Genomic DNA, 24,223 nt, shown 5'->3' on the forward strand with positions numbered 1-24,223 from the left:
AATATTGGGGCAGCTTATTCTGTTATAATAATGCACTTATTCCCACATTTGACACGTCATTGCGCACATGATGTTCAACATCAAATACAGTGCATTCTGAAAATATTCAGACCCCTTCACTTTTTCCATATGTTGTTACTTTACAGATTTATACTAAAATGAATTAAAAAAATCCTCATCAATCTAAGCACAATACCCCATAATGACAAAATGAGAACAGGTTTGTAGAAATTTTTGCTAATTTATAAAAAATTTTTAACGTATTCAGATCCTTTGCTATGACACTCGAAATTAAGCTCAGGTGCATCCTGTTTCCATGGATCATCCTTGAGATGTTTCTACAACTTGATTGGAGTCCACCTTTTTGGTAAATTCAATTAATTGGACATGATTTGGAAAGGCACACACCTGTCTATATAAGGTCCCACAGTTCACAGAGCAAAAACCAAGCCATGAGATCGAAGGACTTGTCCGTAGAGCTCCGAGACAGGATTGTGTTGAGGCACAGATCTGGGGAACGGTACCAAAACATTTCTGCAGCGTTGAAGGTCCCCAAGAACACAGTGGCCTCCATCATTCTTAAATGGAAGAAGTTTGGAACCACCAAGACTCTTCCTAGAGCTGGCCGCCCGGCCAAACTGAGCAATCGGGGGAGAAGGGCCTTGGTCAGGAAGGTGACCAAGAACCCGATGGTCACTCTGACAGAGCTCCAGAGTTCCTCTGTGGAGATGGGAAAACCTTCCAGAAGGACAACCATCTCTACAGCACTCACAAATCAGGCCTTTGGTAGAGTGGCCAGACAGAAGCCACTCCTCAGTAAAATGCACATGACAGCCCACTTGGAGTTTACCAAAAGGCACCTAAAGGACTCTCAGACCATGAGAAACAAGATTCTCTGGTCTGATGAAACCAAGATTGAACTCTTTGGCCTGAATGCAAGCGTCACGTCTGGAGGAAACCTGGCACCATCCTCACGGTGAAGCATGGTGGTGGGGATGTTTTTCAGCGACAGGGACTGGGAGACTAGTCAGGACCGAGGGAAAGATTAATGGAGCAAAGTACAGAGAGATCCTTGATGAAAACCTGCTCCAGAGCGCTCAGGACCTCAGACTGGGGCGAAGGGTCACCTTACAACAGGACAACGATCCTAAGCATACAGCCAAGACAACGCAGGAGTGGCTTCGGGACAAGTCTCTGAATGTCCTTGAGTGGCTCAGCCAGAGCCCAGACTTGAACCCGATCGAACATCTCTGGAAAGAACTGAAAATAGCTGTGCAGCGATGCTACCCATCCAACCTGACAGATCTTGAGAGGATCTGCAGAGAATAATGGGAGAAACTCCCCAAATACACGTGTGCCAAGCTTGCGCTACATACCCAAGAAGCCTTGAGAATGTAATCGTTGCCAAAGGTGCTTCAACAAAGTACTGAGTAAAGGGTCTGAATACTTGGAAATGTGATATTTCTGTTAAAAAATTTTTTTTTTAAATTGCAAGAAAAATCTATTTTAGAATGAGGCTGTAACGTAACAAAATGTGGAAGAAGTGAAGGGGTCTGAGTACTTTCCGAATGCACTGTATATTGAGGCAAAAATTACAGACCGTAGCCTACAATTAGCTAAATGGAACATGAAGTTTGAACATGAAAGTGATTTTAATGATTTTAAGGCCAATGTAGTCTGTATGCCTACTGTATTTATATTTTAATGCAGTCATCTCGGTTTTTATTTGAAGCATGTTTTTATCCTTCAACTTCATGCTGAAGTTATCGGCGGTGACAGAAAGACAGAAAAAACATCTTGATGCCATGTTTAGCGGATATCTTCTTTGTATAAAGTGACGCGGAAGGGCGGCAAAGAAGCATCTAAACGATGGGTGGTCTGAGGCAGTCGGTAAATAACAAGCTTTTTCAATTGCAACTTTAGTAACAATGGTTTTGGGAAACAGCTCTGTGATTTAACTATGCTCCTATGACGGTTCTAATGATGAACTTAGCCTTAAGATGCTTTTCAGAAAGTGGGCCCTGTTGAGTTTGCATAATCTGTCAAATAAGGACATGGTCGTCACGGTTTACTTATGGTTGTATTTGTTGTCTCATCAGGTCTCTCTGGACTATTTGACACAGGTCTGCACCACGCCAGCCCCTCTGGCCCAGACGCCTCGGTCATGAATCTGATCTCCGCTCTTGAGTCCCAGCGGGGTCCCCAGCCTCCACCCTCCGCCTCCTCCCTGCTTTCCCAGTTCCGCACGCCGTCCTGGCAGACAGGTGGGCATGTGACCAGACCTGTGTTGTAAATGTGTTGACATTCAAAACGGGGTCGCAAAAGTCAATATGACATTTCCAACGCCTCACAGCGTCGAATTGTTATTTCTCTCTCATGTCGCCATTGTATTGCCTCGCCTTATTCTGAATGGTCATTACTTTCAGTGTCAGTGATTTGCGTTGAGGTTATGTTGGTGTCATTTGGATATTGGATTGTCTTCCCTTTTTACATTTTACGGGAGGGGGGTGGGGGTACAATTTATTTAGTCATGCTTGTCAGTTTTTTCAGTTGACAGGTGTTGAATAATCGTCCTCTTATCTCTTCATCTGACTCTGACAGCGATGCACACCCCTGCCCCTGCTGAGCTCTTCATCTCCGGCTCGGGCTCCTTCCCCTCTTCCTCTGCCCTCTCGGCCTATCAGCACCCGGCCTCCTTCTCCAGCCGCTCCTTCCCCACCCTCCAGGACACTCCCACGTTCAGCCCCACCTCCAACGGACTCCTCTCCCCCCACGACCCTCTGCTGCACATCAAGGGTCCCTCCCAGTCCAGCCTGGGCTTCGACCGCCTCCTGTCCTCTCAGGGCGCCGCCGCAGCCTACCGGGGTGCCCAGGACCCTACAGGCGCCGCCGCCTCTGCCCAGGCTTCGTCGGCGCTCCACCTCCAGTCCCACCAGTTCAACCTGCTGTCCTCCCAGCTGCAGGACCAGTCCTCCCAGTTGTACAACGCCTCAGTGTTCTCCTCGGCCCAGGCTCAGGCCCAAGCTCAGGCCCAAGCTCAGGCTCAAGCTCAGGCCCAGTCTAACTCGGTCCAGGAGAGGGCTGTGCCCCGGCAGGACAGCGTAATCAAGCACTACCAGCGGCCCACGCCCTCCCAGTCACAGCTCTCCTCCTCTGCGGCCCACTCCCTGCAGCAGTACCTCAGTTGCGGCGGGGCCGGGTACCAGCAGATGGCCCACCACCGGCATGCCGGCCTCTCCTGCAGCCCCCTGGGTGACCAGAGTCCCTCCTCGGACCACAAGGCCTCTTCCCGGACAGAACAGGTGTACCGGCCCATCATCCAGCCCCCTTACTCGTCCTCCTCCAGCTCTTCTTCAGCAGCGGGGAAGGGCGCCAAGAGCAACTCCAGCAGCGGCTACTCCTCGGCCAGCTCGGTGTCCTCCTCCCGCACCCCTCACACTCCCCCTTCTGCGTCCTCCACTTCTTCGACCTCCTCTTCCTCCTCTGCCTCGGGAGCCCACCCCTCCAACTCCATCCCCCCCTCCAGCTCCAGCTCGGCACCCTCTAGACAGCAGCCTCCCCCCCAGAGCGCTCCCCCAGCTCCCCAGCAGCAGCAGCCCCCTCCTACCTCATCCACGTCTGCCCAGCAGCCCTTACCCAAACACAGGCTCTCGAACTACGGCTCACCCGTGGCCTTGGTGAAAACCCCCGCCACCGCCTTCACAGGCCAAACTCCGCCGCAACCGCAGACCCAGTCATACTCGCCCAGTCAGCCCCCTCTCTCCCACCTCCCCCAGTCCTATGGCGGCTTCAGCTCCCCTCAGGCCCAAGACCTGAGCTCAGCCGGGGGAAGAAAAGGCTACGGGAGCCTGGAAGGGCAAAGCCAGTCGTACTCGGCGGATGTGGTATACGGGGCTGACTCTGCTTACGGGTCCCTCCCCTCCTCTCTGGGCGGAGAGGGAAGTCCATCACTAAGTTACGGCCCAGGCCACTCCCCCGCCCTTTTACGGTCGGGTGGGTCGACTGGGGGCGGAACCTCAGGAGGCGGTGGTAGTAGCAGCTCAGGAGGTGGGAACTCTGGCTCAGGAGGAGGAGGAGCCGCGAGCAGTATGGCAAATGAGAGAGGAGGTGGCGGAGGAGGGTCTTACCATATCCCTGAGTCGAGCCCCTCCCCGTCGGCCAACTCTGGGATCATCCGTCCAGGGTTGCACTCCCCCGCCCCTGCCTGCCCCACCAAGTCCCCGGGAGGAACGGGCTCCAACAAATACATCTCCTCGGTCCTTTCCCCCACCTTCATGTCCTCCCCTCAGGGCTACCCCGACACCAGAGGCCCTCGGCCCCAGTCCTACCACCCCACCTCCAACAAGACCAAATCTGACCCCAGCAGCATGCTAGGTGTGGGCTCTCAGACGTCTCAAGAGGACGTGGACGACGATGACGACTTCTTGATCCAGCACCTTTTCCAAGCCCAGGCCAGTCCAGCGCCCCAGGTGTCCCACCACCACTCCCAGCAGCAACCATCTCAACAGACGGCCCAACAGCAGGCACCTCCCCAGCCCGTCTCCTCCACCACGGATGGCGGCAAAGGGCTGTCATCCTACGAGCTGGGAAAGAGCTCTGAGGAGAGGTGCCACCTCCAGAGCGTCATCCGCACCCACAGCGCCACCTCCAGCAACGGGGCCGGATCAGGCGGGGCAGTTACGGGCCAAGACAGACAGCTAGAGATGTCTCTCAAGAAACAGCAGCAACAACAACAACAACAACAGAGGAATGACAGACGAGGCGGTGGCAGGATTGGCGGAGGAGGGAGAGGAGGTGCCGAGCAAAGCCACCCTCACCTCCACCACTCTTTGGGGTCAGTGGTGCACTATGGCCGGGGCGACCCATACTCCCAGCACTCCCTGGGCCCCCAACACTCCTCCCACCCACAGCAACAGCACACCGCATCCCACACCCACCTTCAGTCCCTCGCTCACCTGGACCCGCAGAAGAAGCCACAAGAGCGCTCTGAGCTGGTGTACCCACGCAAGACCCCCGAGGTCCAGCAGCAGCACTCTCAGTCTCAAGCCTCAGCCTCCCTCATGGATTCCCCCACACACCAGTCCCGCCAAACGCCCCACCTGCTCCAGTCTGTGCTGTCCCACACCACCCGCAACAAGATGGAGCCCCATCAGCAGCAGCAGCATTCGGTGAGCCAACAACAAGCTATGATGGATGGAGCCGGAGGGCGAATGGGCCAGGATAAACACCAGACTCAGACCCAGCAGTCCTCCCAGCTTCAGCTACAACTCCAGTCCCAGGCTTTGGAGGCCGCAGCGGTGGCTGCTCACTACAGCCACGGACCTCCTCAGCAGGACCAGAGCCAGTCCAAGCAACAACAGCAGAGCTCAGTGGTGTCCTCCCTGGACATGCTGGAGTGCTCCAGTACAGATGGAGGGGGGGTGGAGGAGAGGAGAGGAGGACGTGGTGGAGGAGGAGGAAGAGGCGGAGGGAGCGGAGAGCGCCGCATGCAGCAAGAGCAGCAGAGGCTCTCGTCCCACCACCCTCAACACTCATCCTCGGAGGTCCACTCGTTACTCTCTGAGCCCGACATGGGCTTATCCGCCCCCTCGCACGTGCACCACCTTCCCCAACACCATCAACAACAGCTACACCCCAACTCCCACCACCAGCAAAGTCACTCAGGGCACCACCCCCACTCCCAAGGCCATGCTCACCCCCTGTCCCACCACTTGCCCCCTCCCTCAGCTTCCACCCACTCACAGCAACAGAAGTCCCAGTCCCACCCTTCCCAGCTTACCCCGGGCCAGCAGGTCCAATTGGACCAGCAACAGCGCTCCGAGCAGCACCCGTTTGACCCGGTGGAGAAAAGCGGTGGCCAGAGCCAGAATCGCTTCGTCCCGCTCACTTCCATCTGCTTCCCGGACTCACTCCTGCAAGACGAGGACCGCTCCTTCTTCCCCGGCATGGAGGACATGTTCTGCTCGGACGACTACTCCAAGTCGAGCTGCGCCGGAGGAGGCGTAGGCCCAGTGCAGGAGGAGATGAACCAAGAGGGACCAGGAGGAGGCCATGAGGAGGCCATGAAGGCTAATTCAGGAGGAGGAAGTGGAGGGGGAAGCGGAGGAGCCAGCTACGACATGCTGGGCCACCACGGCGGTGACCAGGGCTACGGGCAGTACTGCCACGGGCTCTCCGAGTCGGGCAACAGCACCATGGACCTGGACTCCCTCAAGACCAACGAGCTGCCCTCCACCGTCAATACGGAGCAGCTGGGCCTGATCCAGTTGCAGGGCCCCGGGATGGGCATGGGCGTCACCGGCCCGGGGAAATTGTCCTCGAGTCCAGGCGGGGGCGCTGGCGGTACTGGTGCCGGTCCTGGAGGCCTCACTTCACCCATCTTCTGCTCGTCGCGCCCCAAGAAGCTCCTCAAGTCGAGCTCATTCCATCTGCTCAAGGAGCGCCGGGACCCCAACACGCTGCCCAAGAAGAGCTACGCGCAGGAGTACGAGTTCGAGGATGACGAGGACAAGGACAACCAGCCGGCGGACATCCGCCTGAACAGCCGCCGGCTCCCTGACCTCCTCCCCGACCTGGTCTCCAGTTGCCGTAAGACAGGAGGTGGGGCCGGAGGAGGAGGCACGCTCAGCCCCCTCATGGGAGATCTTAACTTCTACCACTCGACAGGTTACCCCTCCCTCGGCCCCCCTCCCCAGCTCATGTCGCAGGACGGGCTCAAGAAGAGGGGCCGCAAGCCCACCAAGCAAAAGAGAGAGGGGCCTCCCAGGCCCAGGGGTAGGCCTCGCATTCGCCCGCAGCCCGAGCAGCACATGCCCCGCGGAATGTTGACCGGTGAGATGGGAGGAGGAACCGGAGTAGGAGGGGGGAATGGAGGAGGAATGGAGGGTAAACTGGTCAGGGGCCGTGGTGGTGGATGCCGGGTGAGGAGAAATGACATGTTTATGGAGATGACTGGGAAGGAGCAGATGCAGCAACACCACCTTCATCAGCAACAACAGAATCAACTCCACCACCAGGCTCCACCGCCACAGCATCAGGAGCCCATACCACCTCTCAAGGTGAGTGTGGATGATTTGATTTGAACTTTATTAATCCCCAGGGGGAAATATAGATGTCATAGAAGGCCTATACTTAAAGGGACATTACACTTTCAAATCAAAGTTTGTCAAACTGTTTCAGATCTCTAAAGTAGTCTAATGTCAAGATGAAACCACTTCCCATATATTTGGATCTACACAACCGATGACATGGGATGCGAACACATCATGACATCAGACTACTTGATGACATCTGACATCAGACTACATCATGACATCTGACAGCTTTTCATTTTGGAGTGTAATGTTCCTTTAAGGTTGCGGGAATAGCAAAGTTTACTGTACTGTACTCTATTGGCGTTTAACTAAACTTTTCCCCTTTTTTTCCTGTCGTAGATCAAACTGCCCATCGGCTCCATGTCCTCTTCTGACAACCTGCTGAGGATAGACTCTCTGTCCGGCACGGACCCTGCTCTGTCGGACGGCTCGGTGGGCTCAGCTCCCTCCCTTGGCCTGAGTCCCGGACCCCCGTGCGGAGGGGCAGACTCCAACCGGACCCAGAACAAGAGCAAGCAGAAGAGCCAGATGTTGAGTGACGGAGTGGACGGAGAGGGGATGGATGAAAGGGTAAAGGACGTTTAGACTCTGTTTGGCCACTCAATCAGTTTAAAGTTTTAATCCTGTGTGTTGTATGTGACAAAATGTTACCCTTCTCAGTTGGTAAAATGAAGAAGGGAAACCAGTATTTCCCCTCTCATGAACCTGAACCTATTTTTTCTCTCTTTATTCCCGACCCCCGACCCGCTCCCTCGCTGTCTCTGACTCTATCTCTATCTCTCTCTCTCAGGGGGATGAGAAGGATTCGGAATCCAAGGCGGGCTTCATGGCTTCCTTCATGGACTTCCTCAAGTCGGGAAAGAGACCTCCGGGCTTGGAAATGCCCCTGGGAATGGAATCAGGAAATGGTGACGCCTCACCTCTCAAATGTGGAGGGCTCTGTCCCTTGTCCCCAGCACCCCCTCCACCACCGCCTCCATTCGGGGAGGGTGAAGGCAATGGCGGCCTGGCCCTGGTTGGCTGCCCCAGCCCCTGCAAGCGCACCCTGGACGATGAGCTGAAGAGGAACCTGGAGACGCTGCCCTCGTTCTCCTCGGACGAGGAGGATTCAGTGGGCAAGAACCAGGACCTGCAGAAGAGCATTTCCTCAGCCATCTCAGCACTCTATGACACACCGCAGCTGGCCTTCCAGCCGCCCCCTCCTCCTCCCCCACCCCAGTCCCAACACCAACCCCAACCCAGGCAGGCCCAGATCACATCGACCACCCTGCAGCCCCCCACCCTCAGCCCCCAGACCCCCTCACACACCCCTCACACCCAGCCCCAGGCGGCCAAGCCGGCTGTACTACAGCGAGAGGACCGGGAGATGGAGGAGAATGATGATGAGGATGAGAGGAAGATGGGAGGAGGGGGTGATGATGAGAGTGAAGTGAAGGATATGGAAGAGGAGGCGCCAGAGTTTGAGACACTTGGTGCACCCAAATTAGAAGGTAAGGGAAATACCGTGCCGATACAGATCATATTGATGATATTTTGTTGTCCATTATTGCCAATACCGGTATGGCAAAAGGAGAAAAAAATATTTTGTTATCTATGAAATAGATTATCGTCTGGTACTGATCGCATACATTTTTATTGGCTGATAATATACTGTGTATACAGTGCATTCGGAAAGTATTCAGAGCCCCTTGACTTGTTTCACATATTGTTACGCTACAGCCTTATTCTAAAATGGATTAAATAGTTTTTTCCCCTCAGCAATCTACCCACAATACCCCATAATGACAAAGCAAAAACATGTTTTTAGAAATGTTTGCAAATGTATAAAAAAAACCCCCCGGAAATATCACATTTACATAACATTTCAAAACCTGTTTTCGCTTTGTCATTATGGGGTATTGTGTGTAGATTGATGAGGGAAAAATAATAATTTAATCCATTTTAGAATAAGGCTGTAACGTAACAGAATGAGGAAAAAGTAAAGGGGTCTGAATACTTTCTGAATGCACTGTATATATTGAACAAAATAAACGCAACATGCAACAATTTCAAAGATTATACTGAGTTACAATTCATATAAGGAAATCAGTCAATCAAAATACATTAATTAGGCCCTAATCTATGGATTTCACATGACTGAGAATACAAATATGCATCTGTTGGTCACAGATACGTTAAGAAAAGTAGGGGCGTGGATCAGAAAACCAGTCAGTATCTAGTGTGACCACAATTTGCCTCATGCAGCGCGACACATCTCCTTCGCATAGAGTTAATCAGGCTGTTGATTGTGGCTTGTGGAATGTTGTCCCACTAATCTTCAGTAGCTGTGCGAAGTTGCTGGATATTGGCGGGAACTGGAAAACGCTGTCGTACACGTCGATCCAGAGCATCTCAAACATGCTCAATGGGTGACATGTCTGGTGAGTATGCAGGTTATGGAAGAACTGGGAAATGTTCTGCTTCCAGGAATTGTGTACAGATCCATGTGACATGGGGCCGTGCATTATCATGCATGAGGTGATGGCGGCGGATGAATGGCACAACAATGGGCCTCAGGATCTCATCACGGTATCTCTGTGCATTCAAATTGCCATTGATAAAATGCAATTGTGTTCGTTGTCCATAGCTTATGTCTGCCCATACCATAACCCCACCGCCACCATGGGCACTCTGTTCACAACGTTGACATCAGCAAACTGTTCGCACACACGACGCCATACACGTGGTCTGCAGTTGTGATGCCGATTGGACGTACTGCCAAAATACTCTGGCAACAGCTCTGGTGGATATTCCTGCAGTCAGCATGCCAATTGCACGCTCCCTCAAAACTTGAGACATCTGTGGCATTGAGTTGTGTGACAAAACTGCACATTTTAGAGTGGCCTTTTATTGTCCCCAGCACAAGGTGCACCTGTGTAATGATCATGCTGTTTAATCAGCTTCTTGATATGCCACACCTGTCAGCTGAATCAATTATCTTGGCAAAGGAGAAATGCTCACTAACAGGGATGTAAACAGATTTGGGCACACTTTACATGTTACATTTATGTTTTTGTTTAGTGTAGGTAATATATATATTTTTGGAACCAGGAAAAACCTTTCCCCTTCTCATTTCTTACAATACTTTTCTTCATATTCTTGTTGTTTCAGCTCATGTCCCATTTTTCTTAGAATTGATTTTTACGAGTTAGCTCATGACAAATAATTATTTTAGCCTGTAGCTGTGCTGTTGCTGTAAAATTCTGCCCTTGAATTGATTTCCTATTGCACACATAGTAAAGAACTGATTAAAAGGAACGATAGTCCCATTGTTATGATGATAGTTCTAAAAGTTTGAACTGAATGATCTTAAAGGCCCACACTGTGATCTTTACAGCTGTTTTGGGTAATTTAAATGACGTTATATACCTATTGATTCTTGAAGAAAAATACATTAGCACTTCTCTCCTTATTCCAGCTTCCCTCCCAGAATCCCCAGTGGCACCAGTCGCCCCCCCACCACCCTCCGCCTCCCCCGCTCAATCCTTCTCTCCCTCTCCCCCGCCTTCCCCCTTACCTCCCCTCTCTCTCCCTTCATCACCCCTGCCCCCACAAGAAGCAGCACAACAACAGCAGAAGTCCCAACCTCCGAGCCCCCTCCCTCCTTTCAATCCCTCCCCTCTTCATCCTGCTCCCGCCACCCTCCCTCTCTTCTCCCCGCCTCCTCCGTCATCCCCGGCCTCAGAGTTCCCCAAGTACTCACCGGAGCCCCGTGGGTCCCCGGAAGACGCCCCTGCCTCTCAGGTCACCTCGCTGCACGTGGCCCAGAAGCAGGAAGATGCCGCCATCGCTGGAGAGAGCGAGGAGGACGAGAGTGAGAGCGGAGGTGAAGGCATTTTCCGAGAGCGGGACGAGTTTGTGGTGCGTGTGGAAGACATCGCAACTATGAAGGTATTTGTGTGTATGTGTATGTAAAAAATACATCACTAACCAACAGTTCAACAGTCGCTAGGTTTGATGGTTTGTCAATATAGTCCATCTGTTCCGTAAGTTAAGTGTGTGAGTGAGTATGTGTGTATTCATATATGGTAGGTGTGTGTTCAGTATGTGATGTATTGACTCCCTCACCCCTCAAACCCCAGCTGGCCCTGAAGACCGGTCGAGAGCCTCCCCCCATCTGGAGGGTGCAGAAAGCCCTGCTGCAGAAGTTCAGCCCCGAGATCAAGGACGGAGAGAGGCAGTTCTGTGCCACCAGCAACGTGAGTCAGTCCATCTGTCCACCCAACACATGACGGTCACTGCTCAATGTCAACACAGAATGCATGTTTCTGTCTATCAACAGGGCACACAACGGAAAATGTTAAAAAAACATTTTGTAAAGGAAAATGAAAATGAGTGTCACATAAGAAAAGTCTGGATAGTCTCTACCTGATTCAGTACCTTTTCCTCCATTTAGTGCATAATGAACACGACCCTAATGATGTTTCTGTGTCCGTCTAGGTGTGGTTGTTTGTTGCGTTTCAGGTCGTCTTAATTCTCAGAAGAGCATCTCAGAAGAGTGTTTATATCATATTAATGTGATTCCTGAGATCTAAAATGTCCAAACTGTTCCTAGATCAGCATTCGTGCTATTTTGCCTTTTTAGATTATAACAAATGGACAGTGGGGACCTGGTCCTAGATCAACACTCCTACTCTGAGATACTTTATGACTGCGGAACCTGATAAACTGTGTAGCTTAACTGCAATAAAGATGACCTGGAACAGGCCCATTGATTGATTTGTGTGTACCCCAAGATGAATAGCTGTCAGGCATCCAAATAAACAAAATGGCTACTCTTTCTCTTCCTCAGTATCTGGGCTATTTTGGAGACGCCAAGAGGCGGTACCAGCGCCTGTACGTCAAGTTCCTGGAGAACGTTAACAAGAAGGACTACGTGAGAGTGTGCTCTCGACGACCCTGGCACAGACCATCCGGACTGAGGTACCCATTAGGGGATTTATTCAATTATATTCTAGACATGTCCAGTGTTTTATGCCTTCACTTCTCAAAGGTTTTTTTCCACCTTATCATTGAACAATCCATAGGACAGTACAGTCCGAAAGATATGTTTGGAAGGTTTATTGCTTGCACCTCTCAAATATACATTTCGGAGAGTGCTGTCCTGTTGAATGTCCATGTACAATATTTAAGAGGAAAATACAAGCCTAAAGAGTTAACACAGTGTTTAAACTTCCATCTAGCCATCCAATGTGTTCCAGAAAATCTGAAGTAGCCAGCATACTGAAAACGTAGCCAGCTAGAGGGTGCGAGGGCATGACCCCCACAAAATGAGGGTTAATAGTCAGCTATTTGGCTGGCAGCGGGTGCTTATGGAACTGGCCATCAGAAATATTGTTTCCTTCTCTTTATTCAAATCTCCACTCGTCTTCAACAGGCGACAGGCCCTCCCCAAAATGCCGTCCCCGCCTCCCACCACCCGGACACCGCCTCGAGCCGAGAGGGAGGAGAGTGAGCAGCGAGTGGTGCCGCCACGTGAGACAGTGCAGCGCGAACCGAGGGACAGAACTAGGGCAAAGAACGAACAGCGAGAAAAGGCGGCCGCGGGGGTGAAAGAGAAGAAGGAGTGGGAGAAAGAGAAGCAGAGAGAGAAAGAGAAGAGGGTGCAGCCATCTCTTGAGAAGCCTGAGAAACGGTCCGCCGTGGTGGCAACGACGGAACGAGGGAAGGGGAAAGAGGAGAAGAAAGGAGGAGTGGAGAAAGAGAAGATGGAGCGCCCTCCCAAGTCGAAGCCAGCCAAGGTCAAGGTGGAGCCTCCTCTGAAAAAGAGGAAGAAGTGGCTGAAGGAGGTCCCCTCGTCATCTGATTCAGACTCGTCCGAGGAGGCAGCCAGTGAGGATGAGAGTGAGACGCCGTTTTGCCTATAGGGCCGGTTTCCCAGACACGGATTAAGTGTAGTCCAGGACTAAAAAGCATTCTCAATGGAGATTCTCAATTGAAATAGCTTTTTAGTCCAAGACTAGGCATAAACTGTGTCCGTGAAAGTAGCCCGTAATGTTTTGTTACTTTGTGAACCCATTTTGTACCGATTATTGATAGTTACAACATACACACTATATAGTGCACTATAAAGGGAATAGGGTGCCAATTGGAATGCAGACAATATCTGTTTAGCCTATATGTATCAGTGTTTGTGCAGTCAAACTTGGTGGAGGGATTATGAAATGGTCGGGGGAGTAATAGGTGTCTGTATCTGCCCTCAATGAATGGAATAGAATGACTCACTTTCTTTGGGTGCGCCAGGTAGTGAATAGGAGGGGAGACAAAAATAAAATCTGTCAGGAATGTATTCGGCAATTAGGTAGAGATGCTGTGTGTGTGTGTAGGGTTGTCACGATACTACGATACTCAATTTTCCATGGCAAAAAGGAACACACAATGCAGACTACACTATTTTGTCCTTAAAGAATTGTATGTTACATATTGTGTGCTATAGCTTGGAAATGATTAATTTTTTTGTCTGTGTTACAACATAAGATAACATTATGCCCGTTTTCCTCAGTTTCCATGCCATGATACGCCTGAGCATTGTGATACAGGTATTGTGCCAACCCTATGTATGTGTTGGTGTGTGTGTTGTGTCTAACCCCTATATGTGTGTGTAACCCCTGTGCAGTGCCAGTGCGAGGCGGGGTGAACAACCGGGCCATGCGTGAGATGTTCAGGAGCTATGTGGAGATGCTGGTCAGCACGGCCCTGGACCCCGACATGATCCAAGCCCTGGAGGATACAGACGGTGAGAGCCCAGAACACACACACACACACACACACACACACATACATACACACGGCCCTGGACCTCGACATGATACAAACCCTGGAGGACAGACGGTGAGAGCAGAACACACTCAATTTCAAGGAATTATACATTTTATTTTGATTTCGGAACAAATTAAAATGTGGCACTGACTCGCCCATGGATTGATGATCCAGCATTGTCTCAATTAAGAATTCCGCGTTCGACTAGCTTGTGCGACATGCACGTGCAGTTACAAGCCTGCTAGAGTTAGCGGCAGGCGGATGAGAAATATCCACCGTCATAGTACGGATGAAGCCTGAGCTGGAATGTACACCTAACTGAAGCTGGCTAGCTTTAGAAAACCCTGAGTAGATTTAGCTTCATTCGTAGTATACCCCTCAGGGGAGAACGACTGCCCCCTCTCATTTAAGCCATGGACGTTCAAGGCTGACCACGGTACTGCAGGCATTGTTTTCAGAAAACAGGATCCCCTTCGTGGTCAATCTTCGTGTAAATAAAAAAAGGTTTTGAAGACGATTATGGTACCAATAATTGCTTCTAATACACAAGATGTAAAGAATGTCCTTGAACTGATTTATTTTTAAATGGCACATAGAAGAAGTTATAAGGATAATTTAGTTGCTAATGGAAACCTGCAGTACCCCGGTCAGCCTTCAGCTTGAGTTACTCAATGAGATGGGGCAGCACTGAGCTAGCCTGCAATGTCACTTCCTGGAGTAGCTCAAACTGCGCATGTTATGTCTCCATGAGACGCCATCTTAACCGACTTAATTTGGCTTCAATGCGCTATTGAGTCTTCACATAGGAATGAATGGTGTCACGTGATCGATGTCTTTGTCCATTCATTAACAGAACAAAAATATAAAGGTAACATGCAACAATTTCAAAGTTTTTACTGAGTTACAGTTCATATAAGGAAATCAGTCAATTGACATGAATAAATTAGTTCCTAATCTATGGATTTCACATGACTGGGCAGGGACGCATAGGCCCACCCACTGGGGAGCCAGTTGGGCTTTATTACAGACAGAAATACTCCTCAGTTTCATCAGCTGTCCGGGTGGCTGGTCTCAGACGATCCCGCAGGTGAAGAACCCGGATGTGGAGGTCCTGGGCTGGCGTGGTTACACGTGATCTGTGGTTGTGAGGCCGGTTGGACGTACTTGCAAATTCTCTAAAACAACAGGCTGCTTATGGTAGAGAAATTAACATGCAATTCTCTGGCAACAACTCTGGTGGACATTCCTGCAGTCAGCATGCCAATTGCACACTCCCTCAAAACTTGAAACATCTGTGGCATTGTGTCGTGTGACAAAACTGCACATTTTAGATTTGGCCTTTTATTGTCCCCAGCACAAGGTGCACCTGTGTAATGGTCATGCTGTTTACTCAGCTTCTTGATATGCCACACCTGTCAGGTGGGTGGATTATCTTGGCAAAGGAGAAATGCTCACTAAGGGATGTAAACAAATGTGTGCACAACATTTGAGAGAAATAAGCTTTTTGTGCATATGGACATTTATGGGATCTTTTATTTCAGCTCATGAAACATGGGACCAACACTTTACATGTTGCATTTATATTTTTGTTCAGTATACAGTACCAGTCAAAAGTTTGGACACACTTACTCATTCAAGGGTTTTTCTTTATTTTTACTATTTTCTACATTGTATAATAATAGTGAAAACATAAAAACTATGAAATTACACATATGGAATCATGTAGTAACCAAAAAAGTGTTAAATAAATCAATATATTTTAGATTCTTCAAATAGCCACCCTTTGCCTTGATGACAGCTTTGCACACTCTTGGCATTGTCTCAACCAGCTTCACCTGGAATGCTTTTCCAATAGTCTTGAAGGAGTTCCCACATATGCTGAGCACTTGTTGGCTGCTTTTCCTTCACTCTGCGGTCCAACTCTTCCCAAACCATCTCAATTGGGTTGAGGTCGGGTGATTGTGGAGGCCAGGTCATCTGATGCAGCACTCAATCACGCTCCTTCTTGGTCAAATAGCCTTTACACAGCTTGGAGGTGTGTTGGGTCATTGTTGAAAAACAAATGATAGTCCCACTAAGCGCAAACCAGATGGGATGGCGTATCGCTGCAGAATGCTGTGGTAGCCATGCTGGTTAAGTGTGCCTTGAATTCTAAATAAACCACCAACAGTGTCACCAGCAAAGCACCCCCACACCATCACACCTCCTTCTCCATGCTTCACGGTGGGAACCACACATGCAGAGATAATCCATTCACCTACTCTGCGTCTCACAAAGACATGGCGGTTGGAACCAAAAATCTCAAATTTGGACTCATCAGACCAAAGGACAGATTTCCACCGGTCTAATGTCCATTGCTCGTGTTTCTTGGCCCAAGCAAGTCTGTTCTTATTATTGGTGTCCTTTAGTAGTGGTTTCTTTGCAGCAATTCAATGAAGGCCTGATTCACGCAGTCTCCTCTGAACAGTTGATGTTGAGATATGTCTGTTACTTGAACTCTGTGAAGCATTTATTTGGGCTGCAATCTGAGGTGCAGTTAACTCTAATGGTCCTCATGAGAGCCAGTTTCATCATAGTGCTTGATGGTTTTTGCGACTGCACTTGAAGAAACTTTCAAAGTTCTTGAAATGTTCCGTATTGACTGACCTTCATGTCTTAAAGTAATGATGGACTGTCGTTTCTCTTTGCTTATTTGAGCTGTTCTTGCCATAATATGGACGTGGTCTTTTACCACCCATACCTTGTCAAAACACAACTGATTGTCTCAAACGCATTAAGAAGGAAAGAAATTCCACCAATTAACTTTTAAGAAGGCACACCTGTTAATTGAAATGCATTCCAGGTGACTACCTCATGAAGCTGGTTGAGAGAATGCCAAGAGTGTGCAAAGCTGTCATCAAGGCAAAGGGTGGCTATTTGAAGAATCTATTGGGGCGGCGCACAATTGGCCCAGCGTCGTCCAGGGTAGGGGAGGGAATGGCCGGCAGGGGATGTAGCTCAGTTGGTAGAGCATGGCGTTTGCAACGCCAGGGTTGTGGGTTCGATAAAATAATGTATGTGCTAACTGTAAGTCGCTCTGGATAAGAGCGTCTGCTAAATGACTAAAATGTAAATGTAAATGTATATGTTTAACACTTTTTTGGTTACTAAATTATTCCATATGTGTTATTTCATAGTTTTGATGTCTTCACTATTATTCTACAATGTAGAAAATAGTAAAAATAAAGAAAAACCCTGGAATGAGTAGGTGTGTCCAAACTTTTGACTGGTACTGTATATACAGTTATTGCAAGAGACGTTCCGTCTTTTGTTGACCATTTAGAATGCAATTTTGTGTGGGCCAAATAAACATTTTGGGGAAACAGTATTGTGAAACACAATCATTCCACTATTACCGTAGACATATTAAGAACGTTTTCTGAAATTACAATGCAAAAATATTACATAGCTCCTTTAATCAAATGTTATTTTGTGTTAAATTGTATATCACAGTACACATTTAGTAATGACAGGATGCATTTGAAACTTCACAAGCAGTAAAACTTTTCTATGACTTCATGCGTTTTGTGGGGAAAAAGGAGCTTGTGCATTGATAAGCACACCAAAGACGATGTTAACAATATGATTAATAAAAGAAAGACGGCCTATTTCCCACCATAGCCAGCTGTATTTGCAGGATAACCTTTCTTTCATTTTGATTTCGGCATTACTATTTCAGCGTTGTCTCAATGAAGACTTTGGCGTTCGACTAGCCACGTTCAACACGAATGCGCAGTTACAAGCTGGCTCAAGTTAACAGCGGTTGCATGATAAAAATCCATCTTCGTAACATGGATGAAGCCTGAGCTGGAATTTGAAGCTAACTGAAGCTGGCTAGCTTTAGAAAATCATGAAAAGATCTAACTAGCGTCGTAGTATACCCCTCTGGACCCCGACATGACACAGCACAAACACGGCCCTGGAGGACACTGACAGTGAGAGCAGAACATACTCACTCACTACACACACGGCCCTGGACCCCGACATGATCCAAACCCTGGAGGACACAGAAATTGAGTTTAGAACACACTCATTCACATTCACATTCACACACACACACACACACACACACACATACACTACTCTACCAATATATTGTTAGAACAGCTGTATCTAACATACAATACACACCAGTGGGCCTGGGTCATATTCATTAGGCACCAAATTGAAGAAATTGGATTGAAACAGGGTGGGACTATTTGGAAGTGTTTCAATAGGAAATGCTGATTTGCGTATTCTGTTACAAAACATTTAAAAACGTTTTCCATGACGTGTCCTAATGAACACAGCCCTGTTCAGGAGCATGCAAAGTTACAGAATGTCCAGATAGACAGACATATATTGTGTAGAACAGATATGATTATCTATCATGTTAGAATTGGGAATCATGTCTGATCTATTCATAACATTCAGAATGTTTCACCTCACTGGCTACACCCCAGTGGTATCCAGGGAGTTGGAGTTAGGATTCGTCCCTAAGGGAGACAGAAAGACTAACTTACCCGCCATCGTTTGGGACAAATCCTAACTTTTCAATGCCCCTTGGGGCAGAGAAATGTTCGCAAATCTGAAGTAATGGACATAGATCTTGCAATATGTCAATGATTTGTGAGAACGTACATGTTGCCTCATGCGTGTCCCAAGTTGAGGATTTGGCCCTAAATCATTCTGATTAGGAGTTAGATATAATTGATAGAAAGGGACACTGTAGCCTGATTCACACAATAGGGCCAAACTGAGCCAGGCTGAACTGGCCTGGCCTGGTTACGCATTCACCATAGCTGCTGGAACCATGCTAAAAAAGACAAGGTTAATAGAAAGTGTCTGAGTCAGCAGTTGCTTTGTATTCATTTGTGAACAGCAACTAGTGTGGTCATGTCAGCTGTAATATGTCAGTAAAGAGTTTGGTAAGGGCCCAACGTTTAACGTTAAATTGATCGGAAACTGTGCTGTTCTGAATGACCAGTTGAAGAACGTTGTGATTATGGTGGCTGAGAGAGCAGTTGTTTGGTGTTTTGAGATTGCAAATGGTCAAACCCATATTGATCAGGCCACACCACGCCACACACACCAAACTGGAGCAAACATACCTTGAGGAATGTTGAAGAACAGTATACAGCGTTGTGGGAAAGCGTGTTGTTCAGTACAAACCGAATGCAGAATATATTAAAACATTTAATCAACTGAATATGCCCCTGGTTAGCCTCCACCAGGTTTGAAATGATTGACAGCCGTGTGAAACATATGCATTTAATAATGTTTTGCTCTCCATCTCCATTGGTTCCCTCAGATGAGCTGTACCTCCCCGGGATGAGGAAGATTGACGGCATCATTGTGGAACAGAGTAGGAGGCTGATGAGGAGAGTCAACATGAGTACTCATCACCAGGTAACCTGCTACATACACATATTTATATACATATATACACACAAGTATATACACACATATACATACATACATATATATATACACATATATATATATATATATATATTAGGGGTGTAACGATTCGTTTTAACAACGATTCGATTTGTATCACGATTCGTGGTTGTCGATACGATTCAAGGACGATATTGGTTCATTTAGAACGATACGATCCAGTGACTTGAAATCGATTCAGTAACCTTTTAGCCAAAAATGTAACCAGTGTGACTGAAATAAATACCTGGTAACCAGTTGCATTTTAATGGCTGGCAATAGTCTTGATATTTTTAACAGTGTTTCATGCCTCCATGCAGACCATCTGGTATTATGAAACTTACCCAGTTCCACAAAGGAGATCCCATTTTCTTCACATAGCTTTATTCAGTGCAGCAGTTTTTTTTGCTCCACCTTTTTGTAAATAAAACTGCAGCAGCTTGACCACAGAGCGATGAAATGTCTCACAGTAAGGAACGTTGCGATCAGCTGATTTCGCGCAATTCTCCAGTGTGTGTGCGGTGCACAGAATGTGCACAAGGGAGTCTCCAACCGCAGCATGTTGCCGGAGTTTTGGCACAACGCCGTTGTAGATACCTACGTTGACAGCAGCCCCGTCTGTGCACACAGCGACCAACTTTGTTGTCCAGTCATCCAAGCCTGTGTCCTGGAAAAGTCTCACAAGTCCGTCATTTATGGCCTGTGCGGTTCGGTCAGCACCCAATTCAATCAGTCCAATAAAGTCCGAAGTAAACTCTCCGTTGCTGGACACAGACACAATGTAAACTATTTCCTGCTCAGTTTTTGTAATGTCCTCAGATCCATCAAAAAGCAGCCCTCAAAATTCAGCAGACTGCAACTTGGCTCGTAACTCCCCGCTGATGGTGTGAGCGATGCTCTGCATGATCCGTGTGCCCCCTTCACGTGAATGATATGCACCTCCGACATTTACTCCTAGCCGTTTCAGTAAAGGAACATCCTCAGAATAGGAAGACATGGGACGTGCGTGTTTAGCTTTATGGAAAGAGAAACATATTAAACAGAGCTTGCCGCTGTTCTTCATTCAGCTTGTCTCGCCATCTGGCAAGTGGGCGACTGGACATTTATTCTCGGCTAGCTTTTAGCAATGGCTTGCGCCACATTCGTGTGCTCCTTGCTCTTTTCATGTTTGTCAAATAAAGGATGGTTGAAATTCTTTTAGCCTTTATAAAATGCACCTGTTTTGTCTGCTAGATGTGGATTTGAGCGGCAAATCTTGCACCACATTTCAGTGCGCTCATCGTTAGCTTCAAGCCACTGCACATCTTGGAGCCACTTTTCCGAAAAAAGTATTTTCTTCGGCTCTGGCTCCAGTTGGCGTTTCTTTGTAGGTGGCGAAACGCCAAAGAAGCTGCTTAATGTCTGTTGCTTTTTGGACATCCCTGACAGTAGTTGACAAGCAACATGTCATGTGTAAGGTTAGATGAGAAGATCGGTCAAGTACGCAAAGGCGCGTAGTAACACAAGTGGCATTACGCATTCCTGATTTTTGTCGCGCTTGCGTATCTGCGTACCAGTTATGTGCACCCCTGCATATAAAGTCTGACGTGCTTAAATCCAATGGGTTATTTCCTAGTATCGATACAATCGATTTATTACATTTTAAAACGATGTTAGATCGATATATGTTGTCCAAAAGGCCAACTCGCCGAGCACAGATCGATGTAGTTGGATCATATGAATATAAATAAAGGGAACACTTAAACAACACAATGTAACTCCAAGTCAATCACACTTCTGTGAAATCAAACTGTCCACTTAGGAAGCAACACTGATTGACAATAAATTTCACATGCTGTTGTGCAAATGGAATAGACAACAGGTGGAAATTATAGGCAATTAGCAAGACACCCCCAATAAAGGACTGGTTTTGCAGGTGGTGACCACAGACCACTTCTCAGTTCCTATGCTTCCTGGCTGATGTTTTGGTCACTTTTGAATGCTGGCGGTGCTTTCACTCTAGTGGTAGCATGAGACGGAGTCTACAACCCACACAAGTGGCTCAGGTAGTGCAGCTCATCCAGGATGGCACATCAATGCGAGCTGTGGCAAGAAGGTTTGCTGTGTCTGTCAGCGTAGTGTCCAGAGCATGGAGGCGCTACCTGGAGACAGGCCAGTACATCAGGAGACGTGGAGGAGGCCGTAGGAGGGCAGCAACCCAGCAGCAGGACTGCTACCTCCGCCTTTGTGCAAGGAGGAGCAGGAGGAGCACTGCCAGAGCCCTGCAAAATGACCTCCAGCAGGCCACAAATGTGCATGTGTCTGCTCAAACGGTCAGAAACAGACTCCATGAGGGTGGTATGAGGGCCCGACGTCCACAGGTGGGGGTTGTGCTTACAGCCCAACACCGTGCAGGACGTTTGGCATTTGCCAGAGAACACCAAGATTGGCAAATTCGCCACTGGCGCCCTGTGCTCTTCACAGATGAAAGCAGGTTCACACTGAGCACATGTGACAGACGTGACAGAGTCTGGAGACGCCGTGGAGAATGTTCTGCTGCCTGCAACATCCTCCAGCATGACCGGTTTGGCGGTGGGTCAGTCATGGTGTGGGGTGGCATTTCTTTGGAGGGCCGCACAGCCCTCCATGTGCTCGCCAGAGGTAGCCTGACTGCCATTAGGTACCGAGATGAGATCCTCAGACCCCTTGTGAGACCATATGCTGGTGCGGTTGGCCCTGGGTTCCTCCTAATGCAAGACAATGCTAGACCTCATGTGGCTGGAGTGTGTCAGCAGTTCCTGCAAGAGGAAGGCATTGATGCTATGGACTGGCCCGCCCGTTCCCCAGACCTGAATCCAATTGAGCACATCTGGGACATCATGTCTCGCTCCATCCACCAACGCCACGTTGCACCACAGACTGTCCAGGAGTTGGCGGATGCTTTAGTCCAGGTCTGGGAGGAGATCCCTCAGGAGACCATCCGCCACCTCATCAGGAGCATGCCCAGGCGTTGTAGGGAGGTCATACAGGCACGTGGAGGCCACACTCATTTTGACTTGTTTTAAGGACATTACATCAAAGTTGGATCAGCCTGTAGTGTGGTTTTCTACTTTAATTTTGAGGGTGACTCCAAATCCAGACCTCCATGGGTTGATACATTTGATTTCCATTGATAATTTTTGTGTGATTTTGTTGTCAGCACATTCAACTATGTAAAGAAAAAAGTATTTAATAAGATTATTTCATTCATTCAGATCTAGGGTGTGTTGTTTAAATGTTCCCTTTATTTTTTTGAGATATATATATATATATTACAGTTGAAGTCGGAAGTTTACATACACCTTAGCCAAATACATTTAAACTCAGTTTTTCACAATTCCTGACATTTAATCCTAGTAACAATTCCCTGTCTTAGGTCAGTTAGGATCACCACTTTATTTTAAGAATGTGAAATATCAGAATAATAATAGAGAGAATGATTTATTTAAGCTTTTATTTATTTCATCACATTCCCAGTGGGTCAGAAGTTTACATACACTCAATTAGTATTTGGTAGCATTGCCTTTAAATTGTTTAACTTGGGTCAAACGTTTTGGGTAGCCTTCCACAAGCTTCCCACAATAAGTTGGGTGAATTTTGGCCCATTCCTCCTGACAGAGCTGGTGTAACTGAGTCAGGTTTGTAGGCATCCTTGCTCGTACACGCTTTTTCAGTTCTGCCCACAACTTCTCTATAGGATTGAGGTCAGGGCTTTGTGATGGCCACTCCAATACTTTGACTTTGTTGTCCTTAAGCCATTTTGCAACAACGTTGGAAGTATGCTTGGGGTCATTGTCAATTTGGAAAACCCATTTGCGACCAATCTTTAACTTCCTGACTGATGTCTTGAGATGTTGCTTCAATATATCCACATAATCTTCCTTCTTCATGATGCCATCTATTTTGTGAAGTGCACCAGTCCCTCCTTCACCAAAGCACCCCCACAGCATGATGATGCCACCCCCGTGCTTCACGGTTGGGATGGTGTTCTTTGGCTTGTAAGCCGACCCCCTTTTTCCTCCAAACATAGTGATGGTCATTATGGCCAAACAGTTCTATTTTAGTTTCATCAGACCAGAGGACATTTCTCCAAAAAGTACGATCTTTGTCCCCATGTGCAGTTGAAACCTGTAGTCTGTCTTTTTTATGGCGGTTTTGGAGCAGTGGCTTCTTCCTTGCTGAGCGGCCTTTCAGGTTATGTCGATATAGGACTCGTTTTACTGTGGATATAGATACTTTTGAACATGTTTCCTCCAGCATCTTCACAGGGTCCTTTGCTGCTGTTCTGGGATTGATTTGCACTTTTCGCATCAAAGTACGTTCATCTCTAGGAGACAGAACGCGTCTCCTTGAGCAGTATGACGGCTGCCTGGTCCCATGGTGTTTATACTTGCGTACAATTGTTTGTACAGAGGAACGTGGTACCTTCAGGTGTTTTGAAATTGCTCCCAAGGATGAACCAGGTCTACAATTCTTTTTCTGAGGTCTTGGCTGATTTCTTTTGATTTTCCCATCATGTCAAGCAAAGAGGCACTGAGTTTGAAGGTAGGCCTTGAAATACATCCACAGGTACACCTCCAATTGACTCAAATGATGTCAATTAGCCTATCAGAAGCTTCTAAAGCCATGACATAATTTTCTGGAATTTTCCAAGCTGTTTAAAGGCACAGTCAACTTAGTGTCTGTTAACTTCTGACCCACTGGAATTGTGATAGAGTGAATTATAAGTGAAATAATTTGCCTGTAAACAATTGTTGGAAAAATTACTTGTTTCATGCACAAAGTAGATGTCCTAACCAACTTGCCAAAAGTATAGTTTGTTAACAAGACATTTGTGGAGTGGTTGAAAAACAAGT

General features: G+C 48.0%; 1 protein-coding gene across 2 annotated transcripts in view; it reads left to right on the forward strand.

Moving 5' to 3' along the window:
* The window catches only part of LOC311130651 (proline-rich protein 12-like), a 46,017-nt gene that overhangs the window by 17,274 nt on the left and 4,520 nt on the right, over nt 1–24,223 (forward strand). The window contains exons 3-13 of one of the 2 annotated variants that reach the window (XM_084163444.1): nt 2,100–2,264; nt 2,602–7,058; nt 7,434–7,664; nt 7,885–8,584; nt 9,419–9,514; nt 10,552–11,024; nt 11,216–11,332; nt 11,926–12,056; nt 12,511–12,977; nt 13,750–13,869; nt 19,222–19,319. In XM_084163444.1, the coding sequence (XP_084019570.1) occupies nt 2,100–2,264; nt 2,602–7,058; nt 7,434–7,664; nt 7,885–8,584; nt 9,419–9,514; nt 10,552–11,024; nt 11,216–11,332; nt 11,926–12,056; nt 12,511–12,977; nt 13,750–13,869; nt 19,222–19,319 (7,055 nt within the window). The remainder of the gene's footprint in view (nt 1–2,099; nt 2,265–2,601; nt 7,059–7,433; nt 7,665–7,884; nt 8,585–9,418; nt 9,515–10,551; nt 11,025–11,215; nt 11,333–11,925; nt 12,057–12,510; nt 12,978–13,749; nt 13,870–19,221; nt 19,320–24,223) is intronic. The other variant, XM_084163445.1, reaches the window with a different exon arrangement.

Source organism: Coregonus lavaretus (genome assembly GCF_964263955.1).
Source record: "Coregonus lavaretus genome assembly, chromosome: 1".
Taxonomy (NCBI): Eukaryota; Metazoa; Chordata; class Actinopteri; order Salmoniformes; family Salmonidae; genus Coregonus; species Coregonus lavaretus.